The sequence below is a fragment of the Fopius arisanus genome, unplaced genomic scaffold (assembly GCF_000806365.1).
Source record: "Fopius arisanus strain USDA-PBARC FA_bdor unplaced genomic scaffold, ASM80636v1 scaffold00020, whole genome shotgun sequence".
In the NCBI taxonomy this organism is placed as follows: domain Eukaryota; kingdom Metazoa; phylum Arthropoda; class Insecta; order Hymenoptera; family Braconidae; genus Fopius; species Fopius arisanus.
The window spans coordinates 533,683-558,217 of NW_011887759.1; the positions used below are offsets into that span (position 1 = coordinate 533,683).

At 38.5% G+C, this 24,535-nt stretch overlaps 8 protein-coding genes across 14 annotated transcripts; 4 read left to right on the top strand and 4 right to left on the bottom strand.

The window, feature by feature from the left end:
- Positions 1-1,149: 1,149 nt before the first annotated feature.
- On the top strand, positions 1,150-3,519 carry LOC105264283 (putative complex I intermediate-associated protein 30). 3 transcript variants are annotated; one of them, XM_011301060.1, is made up of 3 exons: positions 1,150-1,231; positions 2,362-2,695; positions 3,210-3,519. In XM_011301060.1, the coding sequence occupies exons 2-3, from the start codon at positions 2,447-2,449 to the stop codon at positions 3,417-3,419; spliced, it is 459 nt and encodes a 152-aa protein (XP_011299362.1). In that variant the 5' UTR covers positions 1,150-1,231; positions 2,362-2,446; the 3' UTR covers positions 3,420-3,519. The 3 variants fall into 3 exon arrangements, with proteins under 3 accessions (XP_011299362.1, XP_011299359.1, XP_011299361.1); XM_011301057.1 differs by having other exon boundaries at positions 1,227-1,289; XM_011301059.1 differs by lacking the exon at positions 1,150-1,231 and adding an exon at positions 1,314-1,421.
- Positions 3,520-3,938: 419 nt separating this feature from the next.
- Bet3 (blocked early in transport 3) lies at positions 3,939-5,209 on the top strand. Its single transcript, XM_011301061.1, has 2 exons — positions 3,939-4,077; positions 4,435-5,209. Exons 1-2 carry the CDS (start codon positions 4,039-4,041, stop codon positions 4,930-4,932), a joined length of 537 nt encoding a protein of 178 aa, XP_011299363.1. The 5' UTR covers positions 3,939-4,038; the 3' UTR covers positions 4,933-5,209.
- A 70-nt stretch (positions 5,210-5,279) lies between these two features.
- Positions 5,280-7,660, bottom strand: LOC105264285 (Recombination repair protein 1). Its single transcript, XM_011301062.1, has 2 exons — positions 7,368-7,660; positions 5,280-7,180 (listed from the first exon to the last, which is right to left on the bottom strand). Exons 1-2 carry the CDS (start codon positions 7,551-7,553, stop codon positions 5,501-5,503), a joined length of 1,866 nt encoding a protein of 621 aa, XP_011299364.1. The 5' UTR covers positions 7,554-7,660; the 3' UTR covers positions 5,280-5,500.
- A 932-nt stretch (positions 7,661-8,592) lies between these two features.
- Pdss2 (Decaprenyl diphosphate synthase subunit 2) lies at positions 8,593-11,107 on the top strand. The gene is made up of 5 exons (XM_011301063.1): positions 8,593-9,210; positions 9,534-9,864; positions 9,959-10,225; positions 10,312-10,470; positions 10,536-11,107. Exons 1-5 carry the CDS (start codon positions 8,876-8,878, stop codon positions 10,689-10,691), a joined length of 1,248 nt encoding a protein of 415 aa, XP_011299365.1. The 5' UTR covers positions 8,593-8,875; the 3' UTR covers positions 10,692-11,107.
- A 73-nt stretch (positions 11,108-11,180) lies between these two features.
- On the bottom strand, positions 11,181-15,284 carry LOC105264287 (lebercilin-like protein). Its single transcript, XM_011301064.1, has 8 exons — positions 15,117-15,284; positions 14,791-14,897; positions 14,567-14,721; positions 14,290-14,508; positions 14,091-14,210; positions 13,689-13,985; positions 12,015-13,461; positions 11,181-11,657 (listed from the first exon to the last, which is right to left on the bottom strand). Exons 1-8 carry the CDS (start codon positions 15,176-15,178, stop codon positions 11,629-11,631), a joined length of 2,436 nt encoding a protein of 811 aa, XP_011299366.1. The 5' UTR covers positions 15,179-15,284; the 3' UTR covers positions 11,181-11,628.
- Positions 15,285-15,762: 478 nt separating this feature from the next.
- On the bottom strand, positions 15,763-21,582 carry ABCB7 (ATP binding cassette subfamily B member 7). 3 transcript variants are annotated; one of them, XM_011301070.1, is made up of 6 exons: positions 21,497-21,582; positions 20,114-20,355; positions 18,174-18,425; positions 17,726-17,933; positions 16,313-17,661; positions 15,763-16,210 (listed from the first exon to the last, which is right to left on the bottom strand). In XM_011301070.1, exons 2-6 carry the CDS (start codon positions 20,276-20,278, stop codon positions 15,959-15,961), a joined length of 2,226 nt encoding a protein of 741 aa, XP_011299372.1. In that variant the 5' UTR covers positions 20,279-20,355; positions 21,497-21,582; the 3' UTR covers positions 15,763-15,958. The 3 variants fall into 3 exon arrangements, with proteins under 3 accessions (XP_011299372.1, XP_011299373.1, XP_011299371.1); XM_011301071.1 differs by lacking the exon at positions 21,497-21,582 and adding an exon at positions 20,503-20,650; XM_011301069.1 differs by lacking the exon at positions 21,497-21,582 and adding an exon at positions 20,478-20,650.
- LOC105264289 (SET domain-containing protein 4) lies at positions 18,450-20,206 on the bottom strand. The gene has a single exon (XM_011301068.1). The coding sequence runs from the start codon at positions 19,875-19,877 to the stop codon at positions 18,564-18,566; it is 1,314 nt and encodes a 437-aa protein (XP_011299370.1). The 5' UTR covers positions 19,878-20,206; the 3' UTR covers positions 18,450-18,563.
- Positions 20,853-24,460, top strand: mri (mrityu). 3 transcript variants are annotated; one of them, XM_011301065.1, is made up of 6 exons: positions 20,853-21,080; positions 21,325-21,450; positions 22,294-22,413; positions 23,015-23,406; positions 23,517-23,714; positions 23,810-24,460. In XM_011301065.1, the coding sequence occupies exons 1-6, from the start codon at positions 20,971-20,973 to the stop codon at positions 24,271-24,273; spliced, it is 1,410 nt and encodes a 469-aa protein (XP_011299367.1). In that variant the 5' UTR covers positions 20,853-20,970; the 3' UTR covers positions 24,274-24,460. The 3 variants fall into 3 exon arrangements, with proteins under 3 accessions (XP_011299367.1, XP_011299368.1, XP_011299369.1); XM_011301066.1 differs by lacking the exon at positions 22,294-22,413 and having other exon boundaries at positions 20,855-21,080; XM_011301067.1 differs by lacking the exons at positions 20,853-21,080; positions 21,325-21,450 and adding an exon at positions 21,585-21,673.
- The last annotated feature ends 75 nt before the right edge of the window (positions 24,461-24,535 follow it).

The window sequence follows — 24,535 nt, forward strand, 5'->3', positions numbered from 1 at the left end:
AATGTAGGGAATGATAGATAAAAAAAAAATGTTTATTCTTCACTGATCATTCATTTTCTTGGGATATTGAATTTTCGCAGGAGAAAAAAATGACAAAATTTTTTAATATTGATAATCATCAAGAGTTTACTCAAGGTCACAACCAACGAAATTATCCTCTAGAGCAATATCATTGTTATTATTAGCACCTTGTCGATATCACCTGGAGAATGAAGATATGTAGGAGATTGATTTTGTACATGATTGGTAGCAAAATACCAAGAATTAAATTGTCAGTTAATAAATCCAAGAATACACATATTCTAATTTGTTCAGGTGCCACTATCAGGTGAGGAATTTTCTACTATAATTCTACCGCTTGGTGAATTCAGGCCATACTTTCGAGGACGTCAAATACCAGAGGGAGAGCATCTGGATACAACGAGGATAACAATGTTTGGACTTCAAGTTTACGGAGGTGTTTACTCGCCGTTTAAACAGAAGGGGGTGTCAGCACTCGAACTTGAAACTATTGTTGCAACCACCTAGATGCTTCTGAATACACCATTATTTTTCCATCCAACCCTCCTTTTGTTTTGCCAATTCTTTTGTCTATTTCAGACTCTCCATTCCTATTGTTCGCTGTTCGAACAATGAAATTTCACGTAAAAAAGAACGCTCAAACAAAATTGTGAACTATACAATTTATTCTTTACTACTCATTAATTTACCTCTTATCCACAAAGAAATTCAGAAATTGAAATAACGATTGAACAAACTAATTAATTTATTCTCGTCCTATTAATTGGAAAGGCAATTATAAAGATTGAAAGAATTCTCTACTATCACACTAGAATTCGATGTAAAAGAAAAAAATATTTGTAACATCAAAGTAAATAAATTGAATCGAAGAAAAAATGAAATTGAAATATGAAATTACTTGAAATTTGAAAAAATGAAGCGTATCACACGTACATCGGCAATTTAGTCGTTCAATGAAATGAAAGCTTGTAAGAAAAAAATCGAAAGCTTCACTCATCCATTTTTATTGAATCCATTGAGTTAGAGAATACAACAAAAATAGAAACTGGTTTCTCGTTACGCCGGTGTAAGTACAAAGTGACACGCGAGTAGACTTTTGAAATCTCTACCTCTTGGTACCATGGTACCCCTCAGTGTTTACGATACATCCTTGAAATGTCTGAGAAAGAAGAAAATAATCTGCAACGATCGATCGGAAGAATGTCACGAGGTAAAAAGTTATTCAGTTTTATTCAGTCTCAGTGAGGTATGGTAGCTTCAGCGAACGGGTGAGTTTGCCAATTTGAGGGATTCAGAATGACAAGTATTTCTAACGGATCAAATGGTGAAGTAAAGTAACAAAAATCAAGAGAAGTTTATTTTTTGTTCCATGATTTTTCGAAATTTGTGAGAATGAACAGGTGAAGAAATAACACTGATCAATCCTTGGAGAGTTGAGAAAATTCGTTGCTGAGAATATGGCCAATATTTGAGAATGCTTTCTATTCGTTCCATTGCTTCGTAAACAGTTTCTAGCTTTCACGATTTCGATGCAGGAAACGTGCTATTGGTTTCGACTCCGAATAAGATTTTTCCATTTCGCAAATGTATTGTTTGTTCACTTCTTGAGATACAAAAGATTCCTTTGAGTCAAATAAATGAACGGATTCAATAAGGCAAACAATATTTCATGAATTCGGTATCAACTGGGCATGAAATTTCAATAACAACTACATCATCCTGTTGCAAGGGATACAGATTGGTGTTAGTCAGGCTTCAGGCGCGATTAATTCAAACTTCAGACTAATCTTGTAATTGCGAGCGTGGAATCGCGTTAGTTGTGTTTCAAGTAAACTATATTAAATATTTAAAAAATTAACATTTCTACAAACTTTTTGCAATTTTCCAATATCTCCAGGACCTCATTCATAATTTCCAACTAATTCACCATTTCTTGAATAATTCTCAATACACTTGCCATCATTACACATTCATGTTGACATTCCCTGATAATAATAATCACATCTCATCGTCCAGTTTAATTTTGGAAACGCCTACGCCATGCCTACCCGGCTTGGAATGCGAATTTGGGATTCAAATGAAACTCAGGAAGAAGAATTGACGAATTTAATCATTTTTCTTGGGAATTCTCGAATTTACCCCTAGGTTATCCCAAATGAAATTGAATTGAACCATTTTGCCCCTTCTACACCACAGAAGTACTCCAGAAATCCTCATTCCACCCTTAAACGTAAATTGTTAATCCCCTGCATTCGTCTGCTTTAATCGAATTTCCATTCGCTCCGAAACTAATCAAAAATTGATTATAAAACCGATTGAACAGTTTTTCTCCAATTACAGAACTTCTCAAACTCTGTTCGATTTTACGCGAACGGATCAATTAGGAAGCTGGACTGAATGTTCAGACACGATTAAAACAACTGGAATGTCCAAAGCAGCGCTCGTTATGCAGAAAACACAATTGGTACAAAGAGCAATATTCTTTACTCTATTCAATCCAAGGCCGAATAGGACAGGATATGCTGCAGTCAGATGTGACACTAATTTCGATCTCTCCGGGTCTAATTACATCACGATCAAGTGCCGGGGCCAGGGGACTAATTACAAATACAAGATGTTACTCAGGCACAAGGGGCTGGACAAGAATGCCCTAGTATATGGTCAAGTTTTCACGGTAATTTACAATTCTTCAGGATAAATCCAATTTTACGTACAAGAATTCTCTTCTCCTTCAAGTGCTTCTCGTAGTAAAAGCGTTAGGAACAATTTACCAGTGCTTCATTGAAAAATACTGGATTAGTTCCCAGTGGTACATTTTGCTTCCTTTAATTGCATCTTCGAGATCTACTTTGTGACAATTCATTTAGAACTCCGGTAGATTTCTTTGTGCGCAAATAGTTGAGAAGTTAAGAACACCAGGCAATATTTAATTGACGACTACAGCAAAAATTCTCACATTCTTCCAATAATTATTTTCTCTAATTGCCTGAATCCTCAGTGTTCCGCTCTTTCATTTTTTTACGTGCCCTAAACAAAAAAATTTTTTGGGAAATCCTAATAAACTTTCTCGGGGAAAGTCTGAAGGTACGAATTGAAAAAAGCTGTTATTCGAGCTGGGCTCTGTGAGATGGATTTAAATTTATGGGCAAATATCTTATTGTGCCCCATTAATTAACAATAATTCTCAGGCACCTGAAAACGAATTCGCAACGATAAAACTACCCCTTGCTGAATTCCGACCTTACTACAGAGGACAAGAGAAGCCTTTGGAGGAAAATCCTCTGGACACTTCGTCAATAACGAATATAGGCCTTAAAGTGGACATGGGGCCTTATCTACCAGAAAATCAAGCAGGTGTAGCCGCTCTTGAAATCGACTGGATCAAAGCCACAAAATGACGAAACCTAAAGATTATGTAATCCCAATCCTCTCTGCGTTCATCAAAATTTAATAATTGAGAGTGTTCTAATTATTCGAATTATATTGACATTTTATTTTACACGATATGCCAAAATTCCACTAATTCTGAATGAATAAATTAACATTGTGTAGAGATTACGAATAAATGGATTAATTTTTGTAATTATTATTGATTAATAATAAGTGATTTCTGAGTCAACTGTCCACTCTATTATCCATTAATTATCCAGTAAGTTAATTGGATTTGGTTAAGGATCGCATGGGGGCAAAAAATTTAAGAGACTCCATAAAATTTTTTAATTTCCATGAATACTAATTTCGAAACTAACAGCGGAACTACTACTGCAGCAGTTACCGAGTCAATTGACGGGCAGACACCCCATTGTATATGGCGCCCTCCTTCTCTTAGGGTGCAATACTACGATGCCGCAGGGGTTACTCAAACTCTACATTAGTCAATGCTCTTCAATCTCATCTATCTTCTTTGAAATTCTAACCTCACTTTTTATGTATTTATAATACAGTGATATATGCTCCACCTCCTATGTGTCAACTGACAGGTGGCATCAATCCCAATTATCAAAAATTGATGCAGAAATGTCACGACCAGGAACGAGGCTCGATGCTAAAAAAGTGGTAAAGTATCAACCCCAACATCATCGACAATCAGATATAAACTGGCTCATTCTATTCTTTTAATCTAACAAATTAACAAACCTGTTCAATCATCCTCTCAATCTCATCCCCAAAAACTCATGATTTGGATAAAATAAAAGGTTTTCTAGGATTAATGATTCTAACTGGATAAAGTAAAAGTCAATATCATGTTCACCATCTCTATTTTTTAAAAATACATTTTGGAAGTAAAGAGATTCAGGAGAACAATCCAGTGCTCAGGATAATCTAGCCTCATTGGAATTCAAATGACTTTATAAGAAATGCGGGAAGTCTATGAACATTTTAATGATGTCCCTTTCACTTTGATTATTTCAGAATTCTGAATTGTTTACGTTAACTTATGGAGCTCTAGTAGCTCAATTGCTGAAAGATTACGAAAATGTGGATGATGTCAACAAGCAGCTAGAAAGAATGGGATACAATATGGGAATTCGTCTCATCGAGGACTTCCTGGCGAGAACTGGATCAGGTCGTTGTTACGATTTTCGTGATACTGCTGAGAAAATTCAGTCCGGCTTCAAGATATTCCTGGGGATAACTCCAACGATCACCAACTGGAGTGCAGCTGGAGACGAGTTTTCCCTCTGCTTCGAGTCCAATCCCCTTACAGAATTCGTCGAATTGCCCGACAATTGTCTGAATCTCAAGTATTGTAATATTCTTACTGGGGTGCTGAGGGGTGCCTGTGAGATGGTACAGATGGAGATCTCTTCGTGGTTCGTTCAGGATCAACTGAAGAACGACAGTATAACTGAACTCCGGGTGAAATTCATCAAGAGGCTGGAGGATGCCATTCCAGCCGGAGAGGATTAGTTACTCATATTTTTAACAATTTTTCTCATTTAAAAATATTCTACGTCATCGCTTCGCAGAAATTATAGCGATAAAATCGACATTTACTTGAAATATTTGCTAAACTCGATGAATGATCAATTAAAACATGTGAGAATTTTTGTAATATCCTATGATTTACAAAGTCGTACTGTAAATATTGTATGATTTAATTCTATTTAGATTCCATGGAAATAATAGACTTCAATAAAATAGACTAATTTCCATAATAGAAATCGTGGAAAAATGCCATAATAAATGATTGGCAATAAGTCAGTACCTCCATCGAATAGAATGAAATTTTAACTCCCAAGAAAAAAACCCTCAGATTGAAAAATTACATATATATTTTCCGAAAAACTCGTGGCTCCAGCCAGTACATTCTGATACATTCACTACAAATTCTTTTCAAAGATTCGAAAAACAAAAATTAAATTCACAAGAAAAATCAAACCTAAAAATGATACATCCTCCAAACAGTAGTCACAAGTCGTCTCAATATTCATAAAGTAGTATTACAATAAAAAAATGGTCCAGTATCCCGTCACCCTTACAAGTTGGCAAAAAGTACAATGGGGCAATGATCACTGCCATAGACCTGGCTCCTCATGACATTGTCGCAGATATCATCTTTAATCCTTTCAGAAACAATGAAGTAATCGAGCCTCCACCCAACGTTCCTGCTCCTGGCACCACCCATGTACGACCAGAAGGTGTAGGCCCCAGTCTGATCAGGATAAAACTTTCGGAATGTATCAACGAATCCAGCCCCCAGAAAGTCAGTCATGCCCTCACGTTCCTCCTTGGTAAAGCCAGCGTGTTTGGTATTGGTCTTTGGATTGGCAAGATCGATTTCCTCGTGTGCAACATTCATGTCTCCACAGATAATCACAGGTTTCTTCTCGTCCAGTTCCTTCACATAATTTTTGAAGGCGGTGTTCCACTCGAGTCTCTTTGGTAGAGTAACCAGTCCCCTCCCAGCATTTGGAACATAAACTGCCACCAGATAGAATCCGTCAAACTCAGCTGTGATAATTCGCCCCTCGTCATTGCAGGGTGACGTCTCAAGTCCCACCTTCACCGAGAGAGGTTCCTCCTTCGTGAAAAGGGCCACCCCAGCATATCCAGCTTTCTCACTGTCGGAATAATACCGTTTGTACCCTGGCAGATCCCACGTCTCTGGTAAATCCTTCTCAGTACATTTTGTCTCTTGCATAACAATGATATCAGCATCCTCTCTGAGACAGTAATCTCTTCCTTTCTTTTCCCCGATAGACCTGATTCCCCCAACATTCCACGAACAAATCTTCACATTAAACTTGTTCCCCTTGGCATTTGTCTTATCACACCCGAAATCAATTTCCTCCAGATTCGTGTCTGTCTTGTTAATCTTTTTTTTCTCCTCAGTTTTTGATTTCTTGACTGAGGGCTCCTCGTCTTCGTCAGGGGTGTCATCTCGTTTTGCCTTAGCGGACTTTGGTGCCTTCTCCTTAGGTTCTTTTACTTCCTTCCCTTTGGGCTTTCTTCCTCTCTTCGCTGGCTTCTCCTCGTCGTCTTCCCCATCCTCTGGAGGCTTCACTGCTGCCTTTCTTCCCCTTTTCGCAGGGAGTTTCTCCTCTGACTCGTCATCAAGAGCTTCCTCGACTGCATCAAGTTTTCCCTTTTTTCCACGTTTTGGCTTCTCCGTCTTATCGGGCTCTTCCGGTTCTTCTGATGATTCATTGGTATTCTTCTTGCGGCCTCTCGAGGGCTTTTTCTCTGATGACTCTTGTGGTGGTTCTGCTGCCTCTGCCTTCTTTCGTCCCCTGGACTTGGGCTCTTCAGGCTGATCTCCATTCTCAATGACCTCTGCTTTCTTTCTACCTCGTGAAGCCTTCTTCGGGGGCTCATCCTCAGGCTCTGACTCAACTGCCTTTGGTGCTTCTTTTTTCTTCCTAATGGTTTTCTTGGGCTCAATGTCCTCAGAAGTGTCCTCCACAGGGGCTGCCTTCTTCCTACCTCGAGCTGATGCCTTTGGAGGCTCTGGAACCTCTTGATCGTCCTCCTGAACCTCTGCCTTTTTACGACCTCGTGTAGGTTTCACCTTCTCGTCATTTCCATTCTCCTTTGGTGATGGCTTCTTCTTACCTTTCGCTGCTGATTTTTTCACATCCACTGCCATTTCAGCCGCGTCACTGTCTCCTTCGTCATTCGAATTGTTTTCTACTTCAGGTTTTGATTTCGATGCGGCCTAAATAGCAAATGGAGGAGTTAGTCCAAGTAAAAATTGATAAAAATGTGGGAAGATGAGAAAACTGGGAGAAAGTGTTGGAATTGCAGGCTTCGGGGCAGTTGCAGAATTTCTGGAAAGGGTTATAATTGATTTTTTTATTTTTCAAGAAAAATAACTTGGGCTCCATGCGGTAGGGAAAACTAACCTTCGTCACACGTCCTCTGTTTGGCGGCATATTGTACGGTATCAAAGCTGTGACTTTAGAGACTGGAACGAGCTCGCGGCTCACACGATCGGGCAATTTATTCGGCAATCGCCAATTCAATCGGGGGAGAATGCTCTTGATTTTTATGAGAGATATTATGCGACTTGATGCGAGTGAATTACCCATGCACGACTAGCTTACGCACCGGTATGCATACAGCCACCAGCCGGGTTAGTACCAAAACCGCGGGAAATCTAGTCGAGCTCGCATGGATTTTTCGAGAAGTGAATAATCGATAGTTGAGGTCGTCAGGCCACTGCCGGGCTCAATTGTTGAAAATGAGAATTTTTCCGTTTATAATGCCCTAGCGTTGGCGTTTCATTAAGGGTGCACGGCGCCCGCGGATTCACATGGGGTGGCAACCATTATTAGAGGATTTTAGAATTTGGGGAGGGGTGGGGGGTGGGGCTCAGGGGCCATTTAATGTTTAATGTTTAATGTTCAATGTTTTTTGAGAAAAATGAATTGAAAAAAATCGTGAGAAGGTACATACAGAGGCACTGCCTGGACAATTCATTGAATCGCAATTTTATGGATAATTTCACCGTAAAATGGGTGAATTGGCATAAAACATAATATATTTGGATACGCCTCAGCGAAAGGCATAACTTTAGTAAAGGTAAAATTTTTGATTGCCGTTAAAAAAAATGCAATGTGACTTGCAGCATAAGAATATAAGCATTTATGCTGGAGACTAACTTGGTGTCAATTGTGCCCCTTCGAACCCTACAACTTTCATTTGAAAGTTTTTCCGATTACTTTCCTCTTTCAAGAGTTATTCACCTATACTGTTTTAAATGGAACACCCTGTATAATGTTCCGTATTTTCTTTTTTTTTTTAGTCGGAGTGGAAGACGTGGATTTTAAGTTTGCTGTATTTTTTAAAAGAGTTTTTTGGAGGATTCAGCGTTGGGGTTTTTGAAAAATACTACTGCAACTGCTGGAGATAGTGAAATTTTATAACTTTTTTTGCAGCGAACTTGAGAAAAGAGGTTAGGAGGAAAATTTAATTATTTCCCTTAACTTCGAGGATATTTATGAAAATAGGTAAACATTTTTTAAGGATTTAGCTGAAAATGCCTCTTGGAGAAAGGAAGCAACAGGCGTGAAGCTGACGCATGCGCATTCCCCTGCAATTATACCGGCAATTGACTTCTACAAAGTAGAAGGGATAATGATAACATGCACGTAACGTCACTGGGAATGAAAGAATTTCGGAGTTGAGGTTAGCCTCGGTTATGAACGTAGCCAGTGTAGAAATTCAGGCCAAAGGTGAAAGTTTTCGAAACGTAGGCACTTGCTGGATATCCTCAATGTAACCAGTGTGCCCAATGTCGTTCATCCTGACACAGTATATTCGCCAAACGCGTGTCACCTGATAATCTGCAGTCCCTGGGATATTCCTGGGAGTCTCGTGTGAAAAATATTCAAGTAAAAACGGGAAAAGCATGTCCATCAATAACTCAGTGTTGACAACTGTCAAAAGAACGAATGCACTCTCTGCTCTCTTTCGTGACAGAAATCTAGTGATCCAGGCATCACAGAGGGGCTATTTTCCTCGGACGAGTGATGATGAATCCAGAAGTTGGAGGTGCTACGTTACCAAAGTGGCGACTAATCAGAAACCAGATTGGAACAGAGCTGTGTCTGAAGCTGAAAAAATTGTCGGATATCCAACGTCATTTCTCAGCCTACGATGGCTTCTCAGCGATGAAATTGCCAATGTCGCCCTACATCTGAGAAAACTTGTTGGATCCAATCATCCACTCTTGAAAACAGCCAAGTATTTATTTTTTAAGTCCCTTGAATTAATTTCTTCTTATTCTTCTTCGGTATTTCTTCTTCGGCAGAGGAGAAACTTTTATCGTTTTTTTTTGGACTGGATTTTTTATATTTTTTCCAAACCTCTTATCCTTCTACAGTTATTCATCAATTTGATTTCACTACGTCCATAAAATCGATTTACGTAATCCATAGCATTGGCTGAGAAAAAGAATATATTCGTCCTCCATGAATATCCTTATGATATCCAACAAAACATTCATAGAATTTAATTTTTCGATTGATTTGCTGAGTATGTCGTGAATATTGTATTTTTTTTGGTAGGAGTTTAATTTACAATGGAAGAAATAACATGCAGGCATGGGGCCTGATAGTCCTCCTGATCTCTAAGGCAGCTGGACACCTGAATGTAGATGACATGGAGGAGGACAAAGCTGCAGGCGTACTGCACAGCCAGCGAGCACTTGCTGAAGTCACTGAAATGATTCGCACGAGTCATTTAGTTCACAAGGGACTCGTCAATATTCAACCTGGAGTCTTCCCAGATGCCGCTGAACACAACGACATGACTTTTGGAAACAAAATCGCTCTTCTAAGTGGAGATTATCTCCTGGGGAACAGCTGCGCTGAGCTAGCAGCACTCAGGAATCAAGATGTAAAAATTACATTTTCAATTTCCTTATGACATTTTTATCTTGTTAATTTTCATATTCACTTTTTCATGAATGTAAAATCAATTGGTGTTTTAGTTAGTTGAATTAATGTCAAGTGCAGTTCGCGATCTGGCGGAAGCAGAATTTCTCGGCCGAAGAGATAGTCAGAATAATGCATTACCTCCAGTACCCCCTGAGGATCGAACTGGTTATGCTGTGAGAGAGTGGACGCTTCAGAATGTCACCAGTGCTGGATCACTCCTTGGAAAATCCTGTCAAGGTACATTAAAACTTGCTGGACATGATGAGGATCTGCAAATGCAGGGATACAACTTCGGAAAACATTTAGCTCTTGCCTGGCAGGTAAACTAATGATTTTTATAAAAATAATTGAATACCAAGAATTCTTTATTCCTCAAAGACATCAACTATGTATTATTAAATTATAGGCATGCCTCGACTTGAGTCCGTTCATCAGCAAAGAGGATCCAGCATCTCCTTTCAATCTCTGCTCAGCCCCAGTGATGTTCCACATCGAGCATGATTCCTCAATTCTAACTGAGATCGACAAAGGTCTACAATCCGTCCAAAACGTTGATTACGCAAAGGTAAACACTACGAATAAAACATGATGTTGATTAATTGATTTAATTGATAAATTGTGTGTGCTCAGGTGTACGACAGCGTTACAAAAGGCCCAGGTGTCGAGTTGACCAAGCAATTGCAGAAGGACCACTCACAACAAGCAATGGAAGTCTTAAGTGTTTTTCGAGATAGTGACGCAAGAACTGCATTATCAAACATTATTGCTGCCATGGGAGATTTTTAGCAAATGGCTGAACATTTTTCACGTCAGACCACAGCACAACATCGAGTCAGTTTAGATCTTCCAGCGTGAGTGTTAAGTTGACGAGTTTTTGTTGAATTTTATATTTACGTTATTATTGCTTTACTCATTGGAATTGTTTCATGGGGGGATAAAATTGATATGTGTCCATGAAAAATCGCCAAAGTATGATTTTACTCGAAAATGGAGTGACGAATCTTGAATGTACACCGAAGAGTAACAACGGGTATTAACAAATTTCTCTCATGCTTTTGTGAGGTAGAGACAGTATCTAAGACATTTTATATAAAATTGTTATGAAAATGTATTGTACAGAATCGAGATTTATCAGAAATTATTTTTCACAGTCGAATTTTATACTATATTTATAAAAAAGATGAGATTAAATGACGAATAAAAAAAATATTTAATAACACTAAAAATGATTGATGAATTGATTATACTATTTTTTTCAGTACGAAAATTATTGGTTTTATTATTTCTTCTGTCGTATGAAATCTGATCACACATTTTACAGTAATATTCTTTACATGTATCGGTAATTCTGTAATTGATTGCGACGGTTATAAAATTACTACATCCATGGGTTTACCCTTCCGTTATTAAAATCGATTCTCAGGTTTTTTACGATTTAGGAGAATTATTTGAATACTTTTGAATTACTCGAATGCTTCCACTCGAACTCCTTTCCCTTCATCTCCAAAAATTAATTACCCACATCGCAATTAACCACAGGATTATCTCTCCCATACAAATACCATCATACCTGAATTTAAACAGTAGCGAAACTACAAAACAATTCATTCACAGCACGTATAAATAGATCTGTCTACCCAGTCATCATCTGTTCGATTCTGTCTTGCTTTCTGAAAAAAATTTAACCAGCCACGTGTCGTCAATTGATTATCCCTACGATAAATTAATCAGCTGTCAACCTTGACGTCACTGCTATAAATGAAAAAATATATAAACCAATGCCCTTTGCATCCAATGACTAGACACTGACAGGAAAACATGTTCTCAAATCAATTTTCATTGCCCCAAAAAATGTTAAAATTGATCAAGAAGAAAAATTTTAAATATTCATTTCAATCGACAAGGAGAGAAATTCCTTGAATAATTCTGGCGTTATTTATGTCAGTTTTTTGTGATTTTTGGTATAATTTTCACAGATTTCCAGCAAAATTGTCAATGAGTATTTAAAAAAAAAAGATTTTTCCCAACTCCTTCGAAAACATGTTTTTATTCTCAGTGTATGAATCGTGCTCAATTAATCCGTGCGACAATAATGTCAATGCAACTTACTACACCCACTCCGTAGTTTATTATCCACTTTAGCATCACTAAAAATGTCCTTAATAATATCATCCCGCTTCCTGGCATGTGTGGGGAGTCCCCGATAAAGATTCTCAGTCACCTGAGATCTGATGGTCGAACTGGTGCTCCTCTGATTAGTCTTCTCATTCGAAATGAACTCGATGTTCTCATTATCATCGATTGCCTTCATAGCAGCCAGTAATTTCTCCTTGCTGTAATTAACTCTTTGATTAGTTCTGTCCTCTTTATCAATGGTGTCCATTTTTCGAGCATCAGGAAGGAACTTTCCAGGATTGTTGTCCTTAAAATTACTAATATTCGCCTCGACAACGCCATCGCTACTTTTTCTCCTAGCAACATCCGGTATTTCTTCTTCCCTCGGTGAGCTTTCACCGTTCATCGAGTCACTTTCATTGTGTCCATTCTTAACAGATAATTGATCCGACGTGAAATGTGAGCGGTCAAGGCCGAACGTTCCACGTCGAGACTTATCGTGACTCTGGTAAATATCACGTTCCACTTCCTCCTCTCTCTCGAAATACCGCAACAGTTTCTCTGGAATTTCCTTATTTCCGGAATTGCTCGACTCGATTTCCGAAGAGTTCTCCAAGGAGTTCAGTTGGGCCTCGGAAGTCTCTCGGCCTCGGTTTATTTTGTGCTGGAGATCTGACCAGGATTTTGTAATGCTCAGCAATCGCTCTTGGCTATTCTCCATGCCCGGCGCAGAGTTTTTACTGCTGGAGGAGGAATTTTCCTTCTTTTTAACTCTCAAGCCCTCTTCTAAATCTTTAGCCCTTTCAGGTTCAGAGTCGCTGTCCGAAGATGTCTCCAACGCTTTCCGATCCGAGACTCGATTAACTCTTTTGTAAAGGAGCTTGCTGTCGAGTTTTTGAGAATTCAAGTTGAGGAGGGATTGCTCCAGGCGAAGGGTTTGATTGTCAATCGATCCGTTTATCAATTTCGAGTGCAAATGACGGGAGTTTCTTGTTGGCGATGTCTTTGGGGACTGTTGCGGTCGCTCCAGACGATCGACTTCCTCTTCAGCGATGTTTTCACTGTCACTGTCGGTGGAGTATCTGTATTCCTTGAGAAGAACCTTGGATGCCTGATAATTCGGGGGCTTCGAATCAAAGCCCTGCATTATGTGCTTGATCTCCTCGTCGGCGAGGTCTTGAGGGTCTAGTCGGTCGTACAACTCGTTCATGTTCGCAGGGACTGAGTTGTTTAGGGTGGAATTCCGATGGATTTTCGGAGCATCTTCGTCTAGATGTAGACGCTCCGTGAGGGCTCGCGATGTATTTTGCGCCGATTTCTGGAGTCTGAATTTACGGACCTGGTGGAGGGACGCCATCGTTTCAGTCCTGGGAACGTCTGGAGCTTCTGTCTTCGAGGATGAGGGCTTTGAGTCGCTCGAATCGTTTACTGGTAGCTTTGGCTTAATGGAATATTGAAGAAAAAAACTGCAATTGACAGTTTGAGATGGGGACTATAAAATCAGGGAAAGTTCAACGGAATAATCCAAAATTGAATCGACTTTCTAAAAAACTTATGAGATAAAACTCAAGAGGTTTTAAGTTCAATTTATTCTACTGGGGTCTTTTCTATGAAAATTTAAAGAGAACAATATTGAAGAATCATGAATATATATATTTCGGGACTTACCAAACTTTTATTTTTGAAACCACTCTGCGAGTCTCTACTTTTACTGGAAGATTTAATGAGATGGGAGAGTCCTAAATTCATTAAAGACTGACTCGTCAACGCCTTCCGTTTGTTGAACGCCGGCAGTTGCCCACTTTGGTATAATCGCTTTTCTCTGTTGTCTAGCAATTCTTCCAGATTCTTCAATTTGTCGAGAGTCTCGCTCAACTGCTTCTGGGTCTCTTTGTGCTTCGTTACTTCAACGTGTAATTGATGTTTTAAGCTTTTACTGGAGAGCGATAATTTCCTGTTCAAACTCTAAAAAGGAAAAAATATAAATTGAACAATTGAACTAACTTTGAATGATCAATCGTATAAATAACATGGGATTTTAATGAAATAATTTTTTTATGAAGTTCCTACTTGAATAGTTTCCTGTTGCTGTTCAATCCTGTGATTCAAATCGGAGACTTGCATCTGCAATTTTTCGCGTTCTCCCAAGTGTCTGTCTTTACTCAATTGCAATAAATGTTTATTTTGAGCCTGAAGGAGAAGAATATGCAATAAAAAATACTGTCACATTGTCATCACAGTGGAATTTTTTTATTATAAAAATATAGACCTGCAAAGTATGAACTTCATTATCCTTCTCCTTCATCAAATCACACGTCAGCTTGTGCTGAGACCTGAGTCTCTTGTATTTAGTCTGCAGAACTTTCAATTCCTCATGATGAGAATTGATAATTCTAGGTAATTCAGCATTAGTGCCTTCGTATCTCTTCAAAGCAGAGTCTTGTCTCTTCTGAAGAGCTTTCAGCAGCCTATTCTCATTGGCGAGTTCCTGAAACCCATGAGATTCCTGATAGACCCGAAGACGACTATGAAAAAGCTTTACTCACGTTTAAATGATAATGTGCGTCAGTCAGTTGATTCTGCAACTCCTTGACTCTCAGAGTTTTCGCCGAGATGATTCGTTGACCCACAGGATTTTTTAATGGGCGTCTCGTAGGTTCGGAGACACAGTGCAGTCTCATACTATTCTTGTAAGGCGCTCCTATTAATTGAAAACCCCACACCCGTCGAATTAGTCTTGCAATTATATCTAGATTAATTGTTTACAAACCAAGTATGGGATTCAAATGCTTGCGATTCGATATGAGAAACTGAGCACTCTTGCATTGCGTATGATTCTTACTTTCTATTGATGAAACCGCCTCGCCATTAGTTTTTCTGAAACGCAAGTTACACTGGTTAACATCTTTTAGTAATCATCATGTTGTATGTAATCCAGTATTTAACATGGACTGTGAAAAATAATATTTTTTGGATTTATAATCAATTTTTTAATGTTAAATCCAGAATTATCAAACTCAGAAAATAGACACATTCTCCTTGACCCTTGAATTATTGAAATCTCAAGTAGTGCATTATTTTTATTGTATTAATTACCTAGTAGAGCTTTTGTGCCCATTTGAATTCACTATCGGCAGGACAGGCACTTCGGTTTGCATCTTCCGATTGTTATAAAAATAATTTATCCAAATAACTGAACATTTTTTGGAACGTGGTACCAGCTCCAGCGGTAGTTGTGATTAGTTAACATTTTGGGTTGTTTTGTTGGGGCATTCCTGCAGTTAAATGACATCCATGATTGTTTTAGGATGCGTTACTATGACGACGATTTATCATAACAAGGAGTGGGTGGGCCAGAGTACATTTTTTTATCTGCATCATTTCATTGAAGATTTTACCCAGGACTCGAATTTTGTTTCCTCTACCAATGATCCTAAACCGGTCCCTGGGCACGTCGTGAAAAAAAATCATTTTCTTTTCTTCCTGTCTCTGAAAGTTTCATGATCGTCTACGAGAAAAATATATATGAAATCACTTACTTGCTGACGAAAACAAAAAAATCGATAAAAAAGTTAGTTTATCCCCCTAAAAATTTCCTTCGTCCATTATTCCAGGGTTATTCAAGAATTTACAGATTTAGTTTCTCTTGAAAATCCATAAATGCTTTACTGATTGTAACTTACTCTTAACACATTCCATAAATCAATGAATGAAGAGATGAGTTTGGCGGCGGGTTTGTTTATTCCACTTCATTATCCACAATAACTTTCATTTTCAATGATTACTTCATATTCTTTTATGTACATTACGAAAATACTATCACATGCAGTCATTTGCGTAACTCTACAAAGGGAACTTGAGTATTTACATTATATTATCTTCGGGATTGATTTTATTTTTACAATTGACGGATCATTGGAGCTAGAAGATGATTTTCGTTATGTGGAGCCTTGATTTCGCAGCTTGTGTTGCTGCTCCTTGGATTTGAGAAGTCCGATGTTCTGGGCATCCCAGAGTCTGTTGTATATGGACTGATGGCTGACGATGAGCTCCTGGTGGGTACCCCTTTCGACGAGTTTGCCGTTGTCGAGGACTAGAATTTCGTCTGCGTCCATTACAGTGGACAGACGGTGAGCAATCATAATCGAAGTGCGACCCACTGTTGCTCGACGAAGAGCTTCCAAAATGTGCTGACGAATTAAATAATTGATAAAGCCCATTATTAATTAAATTACAGTCCCAGTGACAAAATATGCTATCCATGGAAAATTGTTCACATGATATTTACTCACACTTTCAGTAATTGAGTCCAACGATGACGTGGCTTCATCGAATATTAAAATAGGACTATCCTTCAAAATAGCGCGCGCGATGGCCACACGTTGTTTCTCACCTCCACTCAATTTCAATCCTCTTTCTCCAACAGGTGTGTCATAACCCTTGGGCCATTTGAGAATAGCCTCGTGAAGATTCGCCATTTTTGCTGCTTCGTAAACGTCTTCCTTGCTTCGCTTCAAATTTCCATAATGAAGATTATAGAATATTGATTCGTGGAAGAGCACAGAATCCTGGGGTACAATAGCGATTGTTCTCCTCAGATCATCTAAATCGATATCTACGATATTTTCACCGTTTATGGTGATTGTACCGTCCTGAGGCTCGAAAAATCTGTACAGTAGTCTGACAATTGTGGTTTTCCCAGAACCAGAACCACCGACAATAGCAACTTTCTTTCCACTTGGGATCGTCAAATTCATATCGTTCAGAATCGTTTTACCCTCGACGTACTGGAAATTTACTCGGTCAAATACTATTTCGGAGGTAGTTGGAGTCACGAAAAATGGAGTTGCATTGGGTTTACTCTTAACTGTGGGATCACGAGCCAAAAGTGCAAACATTGTCTGCATATCGATCAAAGCTTGCCTGACTTCTCGATAAACTGATCCTAAAAATCCCAGAGGAACTGATAATTGGAATAGTAATCCATTCACCATCACTAGATCCCCAACGGTCATCGTTCCATTCGCGATATTTTTAGCAGCCATCACCATGATCAGACTCAGAGCGCCACTGAAAATGGCGTTTTGTCCGAAATTAAGTAACGCCAAGCTGGTACTTGTCTTCAACGAGGCCTCCTGGTACTTCTTCAAGGACTCGTCATACCTCTCAGCCTCGAATTTTTCATTATTGAAATATTTAACTGTTTCATAATTAATGAGCGAATCAACGGCTTTATTTCCAGCTTCGTTCTCAGCTTTGTTCATGTACACACGAAATTTGGTCCTCCACTGGGTGATAGCTAGGGTGAATGCTGCGTAGACACCAACGCATCCCACTGCCACACCTGCGTATTCAGGACCACAATTGATCCCTAGTACTGTGCTCACTAGAGCTAACTCGAAGACTGTTGGCACTATGTTGAACACCATCGCTGAAAGGACAAAATTTATTCCACGACTTCCCCTGTCGATCATTTTAGACAATGCACCCGTTTGCCTCGACAAGTGAAAAGCCAGATCGAGGTTGTGCAAATGTAAAAATACATTTTTTGCAATTTTTCGAATAGATCCTTGAGCTACTTTGGCGAATACTGCATTTCTGAGCTCGTTGAATCCCGCTGATCCCAATCGAGCAATTCCATCTGAAACATACGATGAAGACATGGGTTAATAAATTATCAATCGAATTGAATTTATAAATCTCACATCCAATGAGGAGAGATGTCACTACAGTTGTCACTGTCTCTGGTGCACTTCCCATGCCCAGGACAGCTTCTCCACCAGCAGCTATGGATGCTGCATTCAATTTATCAATCGCGTGCTTGAAGAGGAATGGAACTGCAACATTCAGGAGTTTAGCTCCGACCAGCAGTCCCACAGCTACTTTCACACGATTTTTCACATCAGAATCTTCCTGACAGAATAGAAAAATCCCAGAAATTCAATTTGCACAGCTTTCATTGGAATGCAAAAAAAAATGTACTGAGTATTTCGACAGAGTATTGCTTATTAATTTTAATAAATGAGCCATTTATTTTTATTTATTTATTTTTTGTTTGGAATTATTTTTTAAACAGAATTTTCCAACTACATTTTTTAGACATTTTTTTATCGTGTCGATGAAAATAACAATTAGAGAAAATTCGAGTTTTACCTTTGGCCAGATATAACTCCCCATAGCCTTGATCATGTCAGCACTGGTGACCGGGGGATAGTCCTTGAGTTGTAAGTCATCCCTGCTGAGTGCAGAAGCTCCAGGATGAAAGCAGTTTCTCTTCTGCTGCCCTGGTTTACCCCCTGTCACTCCATCCACAATCAAGGGATTTTTAACTGGAGTGATAACTGGCTTCGCTTGGGGTACATTCTTTTTCGTTTGGGCTCGGTCAATCACATTGCCACTGCAACACTGAGCAAAAAACCCCAATGAATTCATAACCATCAATCAATAAATTGTTCAGTAAATTTATTAATCCTCATTGCAAAAATTACAAAATCACCTTCTCAAATTTACAATCAACAATTCATTGCCTGAATTTACCTTATTTTAATTATTACTTTTCCTACTCGTCAAATTCCCTAAACATTTATCGCATAAATAAATATATTCATCCGTAAGTGAAAGGAATATCTTGAAACTCTCACTGTGATTTACAGATTTTTTCATTTCTCGTAACTTCTCAATTAATTCCATCTTCTTAAAATTTACCAGTTTAATCCCTAATTCTGCAATTCTCAACATTTCATTTTCACTAAAATCATATCTGTAAATCCTCTCCTTCCAATAACTCTGTCCTAGATCCGTGCTGATGACAAACAGGACAATTTTTCCATGATAATTAAATCCCTCTGCACTGAACCCAATACTTCGATCAAACCCATTCGTTCTAATAAATTCCCCAGTGTCTTTGGAGAGAAGTAAACTCCTCTCAATCATACCATAATCAATAAAAATTTCATCAAGTGGATTATCAACAATGAAAAACCCATACTCAAGATATAATTTCGCATTGGAGTGAGCACCATAATTAATAAAAACCTGAGACCCAAAAGGAAATGGTTTCAACGTCCGAATTCGGTAAAATTCTCGACTATCATCATCGGCCTCCAGTCCTACATCAACTGACGCCTCGTAGGAGTGATTGAAAAGGTCTAGGAATGGTGCAAGTGCCAGATTATCTTCGCCATAAATATTTACAAGACTATTCGCGTTTTTCGAGGAGTCTATGTACACAGCTCGAGTGTTTACAGTATAAAATCCCCATTTAAAATCCCGAAAGCTCAAGATTTCCCTCAAATACCCTCGGCAGTGGCCACAGGTATCATTTCCCCTATTCCTCAATTCATTAATTGACTCCACAATCATCTTGTAGTTATTTACAACCCTCTGGGATTGCTTCGGGAGATCTTGAAGGATAAATGAGGATAAAATGGTTTTTTCGTTATTTTTACAGTAATCTGGAACTGTGTATCGATCAGGGAGACTTTTTATGTAGTATTTCCACTTGGAATCATCTCCGAGGTGTTTCTCGAAGCACAGAAACACAGAAAGGACAGTCTGAGGATCGTAATTTCGAGTCTTGCTGAAAATTTTTATTATTTCAGACTGAGAAATTGAGAAAGTTGTAATTAACAAATTTCGGGGGATTTTCATTAACACTTGGTAGGTTGGGATGAGTTCCAGACACTTTAATCCTCGTCCTGTCCCACTAAAGAAATGCGGAGTTAAGAAACACGTTGGAGACCAGTTTAAGGATCTCATCCAATGGTCTAAGTCTCTCAATACTGAGAAATCATGAATATTTGACTTATCTAGAAATCGCTTGTGCTTTCGTCCGCGAATTCTCGCAGTTCTACCCATTCTAATTATTTTATGAAAATTGATTTGAGAAGGTCGATTAATTTTTCACCAACTTGGAGAGAAATCAGCTCGGAAAGTGGAATTATTATCACTAACGATAGCTTTCATTTTTTTTTGCTATTCGTTAATCAATATTTATGATTCATTTCGTTCGACGCACTGTAATCTCGTCAATTAAATAGGTATGATAACAAATGAGAATTCTCATCACTATAAATTGGGTTATTGACAATTACCCTAACACCAACAGTTGATATCGCATTCCTATACTTGCTGAGGCAAAAGTTCTTATTAAAATTCACTGGTCTCGTCACAAAACATCTCGCTGCACTCACGACGACTCCATTCTTGTCATTTCTCACAAAACGACTGAATCTTCCACAGAAAAAAAGCCCCAGCATAGTTCTTCCTCCCAAAATCTTCTTGACACCTCCACCTTGTACTGCGGCTGTGTCGACCTGATTAAAGTTCAGTTACCCTGAAATTGCCAAATTAAATATTTAAATAGTCCATAAACACCTCCGAAAATATTTCTCTAATCATTCCATTCCTTTCTCATCTCAGAAAAATATGACAAGCTTTTTCAAACAATCAATTAACCTTGGCACAGTTCCTCATGCAATACCTCCTAATATTTCTATCAGCTGATTGCCATTTTTCGAGGGGCAAACACACACGTGAAACAATATCGATAACAAAATTTTCGCCATTATCTTTCGCAAATATCGATCAGAAATTATTGGGCCTCAAAACCATATATGAAGATAAAAAACCAACGGCTATGAACGTTTAATTTTTTTTTCTTAGAATTTTGTTAATAAAAAAATTACTTTGAATTTTTCAGTTATCGACACTTTCATCTTTACGTCCTTCCTTATCGACACAATTTGGTCTTTTAATACGTTCATGCGCCACCGCTATGGAACACTCTTATGTTGACACCTTTGCAAAACTGCTAACAATCTTCCTATAATATCTGACCTATCTGACTAAACAATTGAAAAAAAAAAAAATAGTTTCACCCAGGGCCCACCAATTACGATTTCTCACTTACAATCAGCGAAATCGCTGCAAACTGATTCATTAATCTGGAATGCGACTTTCTCTAAAAAGAGCAAATCACGAAATCTGTGGCATTGAAATTTGCTCGTCGTCAAATTGGTTCAAGAAAAAACTCGAGTTTTACTTGCCAGTGTCAAACATGTGAGTAATTCGATAATCAACGAATAACATAAAAAAAATGCTGCTGTCAGGATTGTTATTACATCGAACAGTAATTACTCAGTAAAACCAAGTAGATGTAACAACGAGAAATGAAATGACGATTTGGTGGTCGATTTATACGTAGTAATCAATAATTCTATTTCCATCGGAATGATTTTGGGTTGCTAAATAAATCTCATCAATTGCACAACAATCGTCAATATTTATGAATTGTTATTTCCAGCTGGTCGGACATGGCAAACCCAGCAGATCGTCTGAATTATCTCCAAGACAGCAGCAGTGACACTGAGACTGACTACAAGGAAACTGATGGACGTGGTCGACACAGGATTTGCAAGAATAACTTGAGGTAATTCATATGATTTTTATGGATTAATCATTTTGTCGTTACTCACCTCGTGACAATGACGAACGCCGGTGGACAAAGGTTGTATCAGTCATGATTGAGTGATAGATTCTCTAGGGATGCATGACATTGTGGTTGAAACATTCTAAAGTTTTGCATGTTTAGATTTTTTTTGAGTGGCACTTCGACGTGATAGATTCGATTTTTTTGCACTTGGAATAATGAGGTAATTATGGTTATTGAGAGAACTTATCCACCCAAACTATTCCGAATTGTTCAGTCCATAAAACTCTTGGTACTCTTTTTTCTCAGTGTAATTTCCACGAAATTAGCTATTCAAGATAACTTTCTCAGTCAATTCTAGACGATGAGAAGTTAGCGCTGTCCAACACAAAAAATTTCAATCGTATTTCAGTTTTTTTCCATGCGATTCTTTAACATATACGTTTTTGAAATTGAAAAAGAAACAAAAAAAACCTCCTTGATTTTCTGAAAATCGTTTTTCAATTATCATAAAACCTTTCGGTTTCAATTTGCGAGTTCTCTGAACATTGCCAAATTTTTGTCATCGTTATATAACTGAGGCTGAGTTTGTTTGATGTAGTTTTTTGTTATAAATATCATCTTGTCAAAGAACTCATTAGTTATTGAGAAAAGAAACCAGATTAAAACCCTCTTGCTTCCATTTTTTAAAGAATTCTATTTTTATTTCAATATAAATTACGGGAGTGCAAAATCCTAGAGTACTCTGGTCACTCGAAACACCGCTGGGAGTAATTGAAAGATTGTCAGATCCTAGCTAATAAAGCAGTAATGAGTAAGGAACAATCGTTGTTTTGCGCGTAGTTGTGGTGGCACATCGAAACCCAAGCCCTGCCTGGTCCAGAAGGACGGAGGTAACCTACGAAGATGTCATTCTTACGAATCAACATCACATAGATCAGTAATTCATCATCATGTCAATAGGTAGGTTCATATAGTTATATTGCGTCACTAGGCCGTTAGGAATTTTTCTGAATGACAAACAATATTTTGAAACGTTGCCTCACGGACTGAGTGACAAAAACATCTTTATGTGCCTCGGCCCGCCCTACCCCCGTACTTTTACTGCCCTAGGGAGGTAAGACCGCTTATCGCCTTCCTTTTTACTTACTTCCCTTTGACAATAAAAGTACTCGGTTAGTAAGGCCTTGTAACATAAAACAACATATGCTACACGGTCCGAAAAGTATTTTAGTAACATATTTGATCAGAAGAAATTATCATAGATTATTATAATTATATGTATTATTAATATAAAATATTTGATCAGATAAAAAACGTTGCCAAAATACTTTTCAGCCCTTGTAGCATACATTACTATTATCATCGAGCATAAAACAGACTGTGAAGTTGCCAGAACAATACCTTCCTCAGGTAAATTATTTATCGTTATATTGAATATCAAAATTATCCCATAGTGCATTTCATGACTAGGCCGTTAAGAACTTTTCTGATGACTCTGAGATTACGAGGCGAAGCCGAAGGCAAACTGAGGAACGACACCAATGACTTTTTTATTGTTTAGAGTCCGTCCAGGAACTATCGTGATGAATAAAACCCCGCAGCAGAGCTCGGTACGTGATAGTGTGACATCAGGCGTAACACTGAGTGACGATCGTATAACGTTAATCGTTGACAATACGAGATTCATATTGGATCCCGCCCTCTTCACAGCTCACCCAAACACCATGCTAGGGAGAATGTTCAGTTCAGGAATTGAGTTTGCACAGCCAAATGAGAGGGGAGAGTACGAAGTTGCTGAGGGCATATCAGCTATGGTATTTCGGGCTATTTTGGAGTACTACAAAGGCGGCATTATTCGCTGTCCACCTACTGTAACGGTGCAAGAGCTCAGAGAGGCGTGCGACTATCTGCTCGTTCCCTTTGATGCCAACACTGTCAAGTGTCAAAACTTGCGTAAGTTATATAGTTATATGATTTGATTTTTCCTAGAAATTGCTTATGTGTCACAACTGCAGTTTGAATGTTTATTATATTTAGATGGTTGATGAGTAATTTTTTTACAGGAGGATTACTGCATGAACTCTCGAATGAAGGAGCTCGATGTCAGTTCGAGGTATTTCTTGAGGACTTGATTTTACCCTTGATGGTCAACAGTGCGAGGCGGGGTGATAGGGAGTGTCATATTGTTGTTTTACTCGAGGATGACGTTGTCGATTGGGATGAGGAGTATCCACCACAGATGGGAGAGGAATATTCTCAGAGTAAATTTCTGATATTCATTTCAACTTTTCACGTAGTTCTCCTTCAACTCTATGCACTAAAAATCCTTAACAAAATAAAATGTTCTTTTTTCTAGCTGTAAACAGCACAGCGATGTACCGCTTCTTCAAATACATCGAAAATCGAGATGTGGCGAAACAGGTGATGAAAGAGCGAGGCCTGAAAAAAATACGCCTGGGAATCGAGGGCTATCCCACGTACAAGGAAAAAGTGAAGAAGCGTGCAGGTGGCAGAGCCGAAGTAATATACAATTACGTTCAACGACCCTTCATTCACATGTCCTGGGAGAAGGAGGAGGCAAAGAGTAGACACGTTGATTTCCAATGTGTCAAATCAAAATCCGTGACTAATCTGGCGGAAGCAACGGCCGATCCAGCCTTGGACGCAGGTGGAAATCCGATAATTGCATTGCTACAACGGGCTGAACCGATACCACAACCTGAGGTGTTGCTGCCTAGCTCGGATCCCGATGGCGAGGGGGCAATGGCCCTCATGCCAGACGCCGATCTAGGCCGACTGTTGCCTGATGAACTTTTGTAAAACATTCACACCATCACAAATTATCTCCACTCACGAAAAACACATTCTCCTCTGTACATAGTCATCCTTATTTTTACTACTATTAATTCACATATCGGTGCTGTATCACTAGCTAATTAGTCCTAAGGTATCCAAGTGTTTTGAATTTTTTTGCAATTTTAATAAATAAACCTTTCAAATTTAAAATCAAACAGGAGCAATCACTGTCCCCTATTGATTCAATATTTATTGTAGAAATTCCAATTAAGATCTGAAAATAGCG

Bases quoted from the DNA above. Each gene is read 5' to 3' on its own strand.
- LOC105264285 (XM_011301062.1), bottom strand. From the start codon at position 7,553: ATGGGTAATTCACTCGCATCAAGTCGCATAATATCTCTCATAAAAATC. The intron at 7,181-7,367 runs GTTAGTTTTCCC...TTTGCTATTTAG, and splicing joins ACAGAGGACGTGTGACGAAG to GCCGCATCGAAATCAAAACC.
- mri (XM_011301065.1), top strand. From the start codon at position 20,971: ATGCGACTTTCTCTAAAAAGAGCAAATCACGAAATCTGTGGCATTGAA. The intron at 23,407-23,516 runs GTAAGTTATATA...ATTTTTTTACAG, and splicing joins TGTCAAGTGTCAAAACTTGC to GAGGATTACTGCATGAACTC. The intron at 23,715-23,809 runs GTAAATTTCTGA...TCTTTTTTCTAG, and splicing joins GGGAGAGGAATATTCTCAGA to CTGTAAACAGCACAGCGATG.
- Pdss2 (XM_011301063.1), top strand. From the start codon at position 8,876: ATGTCCATCAATAACTCAGTGTTGACAACTGTCAAAAGAACGAATGCA. The intron at 9,211-9,533 runs GTATTTATTTTT...TTTTTTTGGTAG, and splicing joins CCACTCTTGAAAACAGCCAA to GAGTTTAATTTACAATGGAA. The intron at 10,226-10,311 runs GTAAACTAATGA...ATTAAATTATAG, and splicing joins ATTTAGCTCTTGCCTGGCAG to GCATGCCTCGACTTGAGTCC.
- LOC105264287 (XM_011301064.1), bottom strand. From the start codon at position 15,178: ATGCAAACCGAAGTGCCTGTCCTGCCGATAGTGAATTCAAATGGGCAC. The intron at 14,509-14,566 runs GTGAGTAAAGCT...CATGGGTTTCAG, and splicing joins ACGCACATTATCATTTAAAC to GAACTCGCCAATGAGAATAG. The intron at 14,211-14,289 runs GTCTATATTTTT...CTTCTCCTTCAG, and splicing joins ATGAAGTTCATACTTTGCAG to GCTCAAAATAAACATTTATT.
- Bet3 (XM_011301061.1), top strand. From the start codon at position 4,039: ATGTCACGACCAGGAACGAGGCTCGATGCTAAAAAAGTG. The intron at 4,078-4,434 runs GTAAAGTATCAA...TGATTATTTCAG, and splicing joins GGCTCGATGCTAAAAAAGTG to AATTCTGAATTGTTTACGTT.
- LOC105264289 (XM_011301068.1), bottom strand. From the start codon at position 19,877: ATGGGTAGAACTGCGAGAATTCGCGGACGAAAGCACAAGCGATTTCTA.
- LOC105264283 (XM_011301057.1), top strand. From the start codon at position 1,270: ATGGTAGCTTCAGCGAACGG. The intron at 1,290-2,361 runs GTGAGTTTGCCA...CTCCAATTACAG, and splicing joins ATGGTAGCTTCAGCGAACGG to AACTTCTCAAACTCTGTTCG. The intron at 2,696-3,209 runs GTAATTTACAAT...AATAATTCTCAG, and splicing joins TATATGGTCAAGTTTTCACG to GCACCTGAAAACGAATTCGC.
- ABCB7 (XM_011301070.1), bottom strand. From the start codon at position 20,278: ATGCTGGGGCTTTTTTTCTGTGGAAGATTCAGTCGTTTTGTGAGAAAT. The intron at 18,426-20,113 runs GTAATTGTCAAT...TTTTTTGCTCAG, and splicing joins TATCAACTGTTGGTGTTAGG to TGTTGCAGTGGCAATGTGAT. The intron at 17,934-18,173 runs GTAAAACTCGAA...CTATTCTGTCAG, and splicing joins GGAGTTATATCTGGCCAAAG to GAAGATTCTGATGTGAAAAA.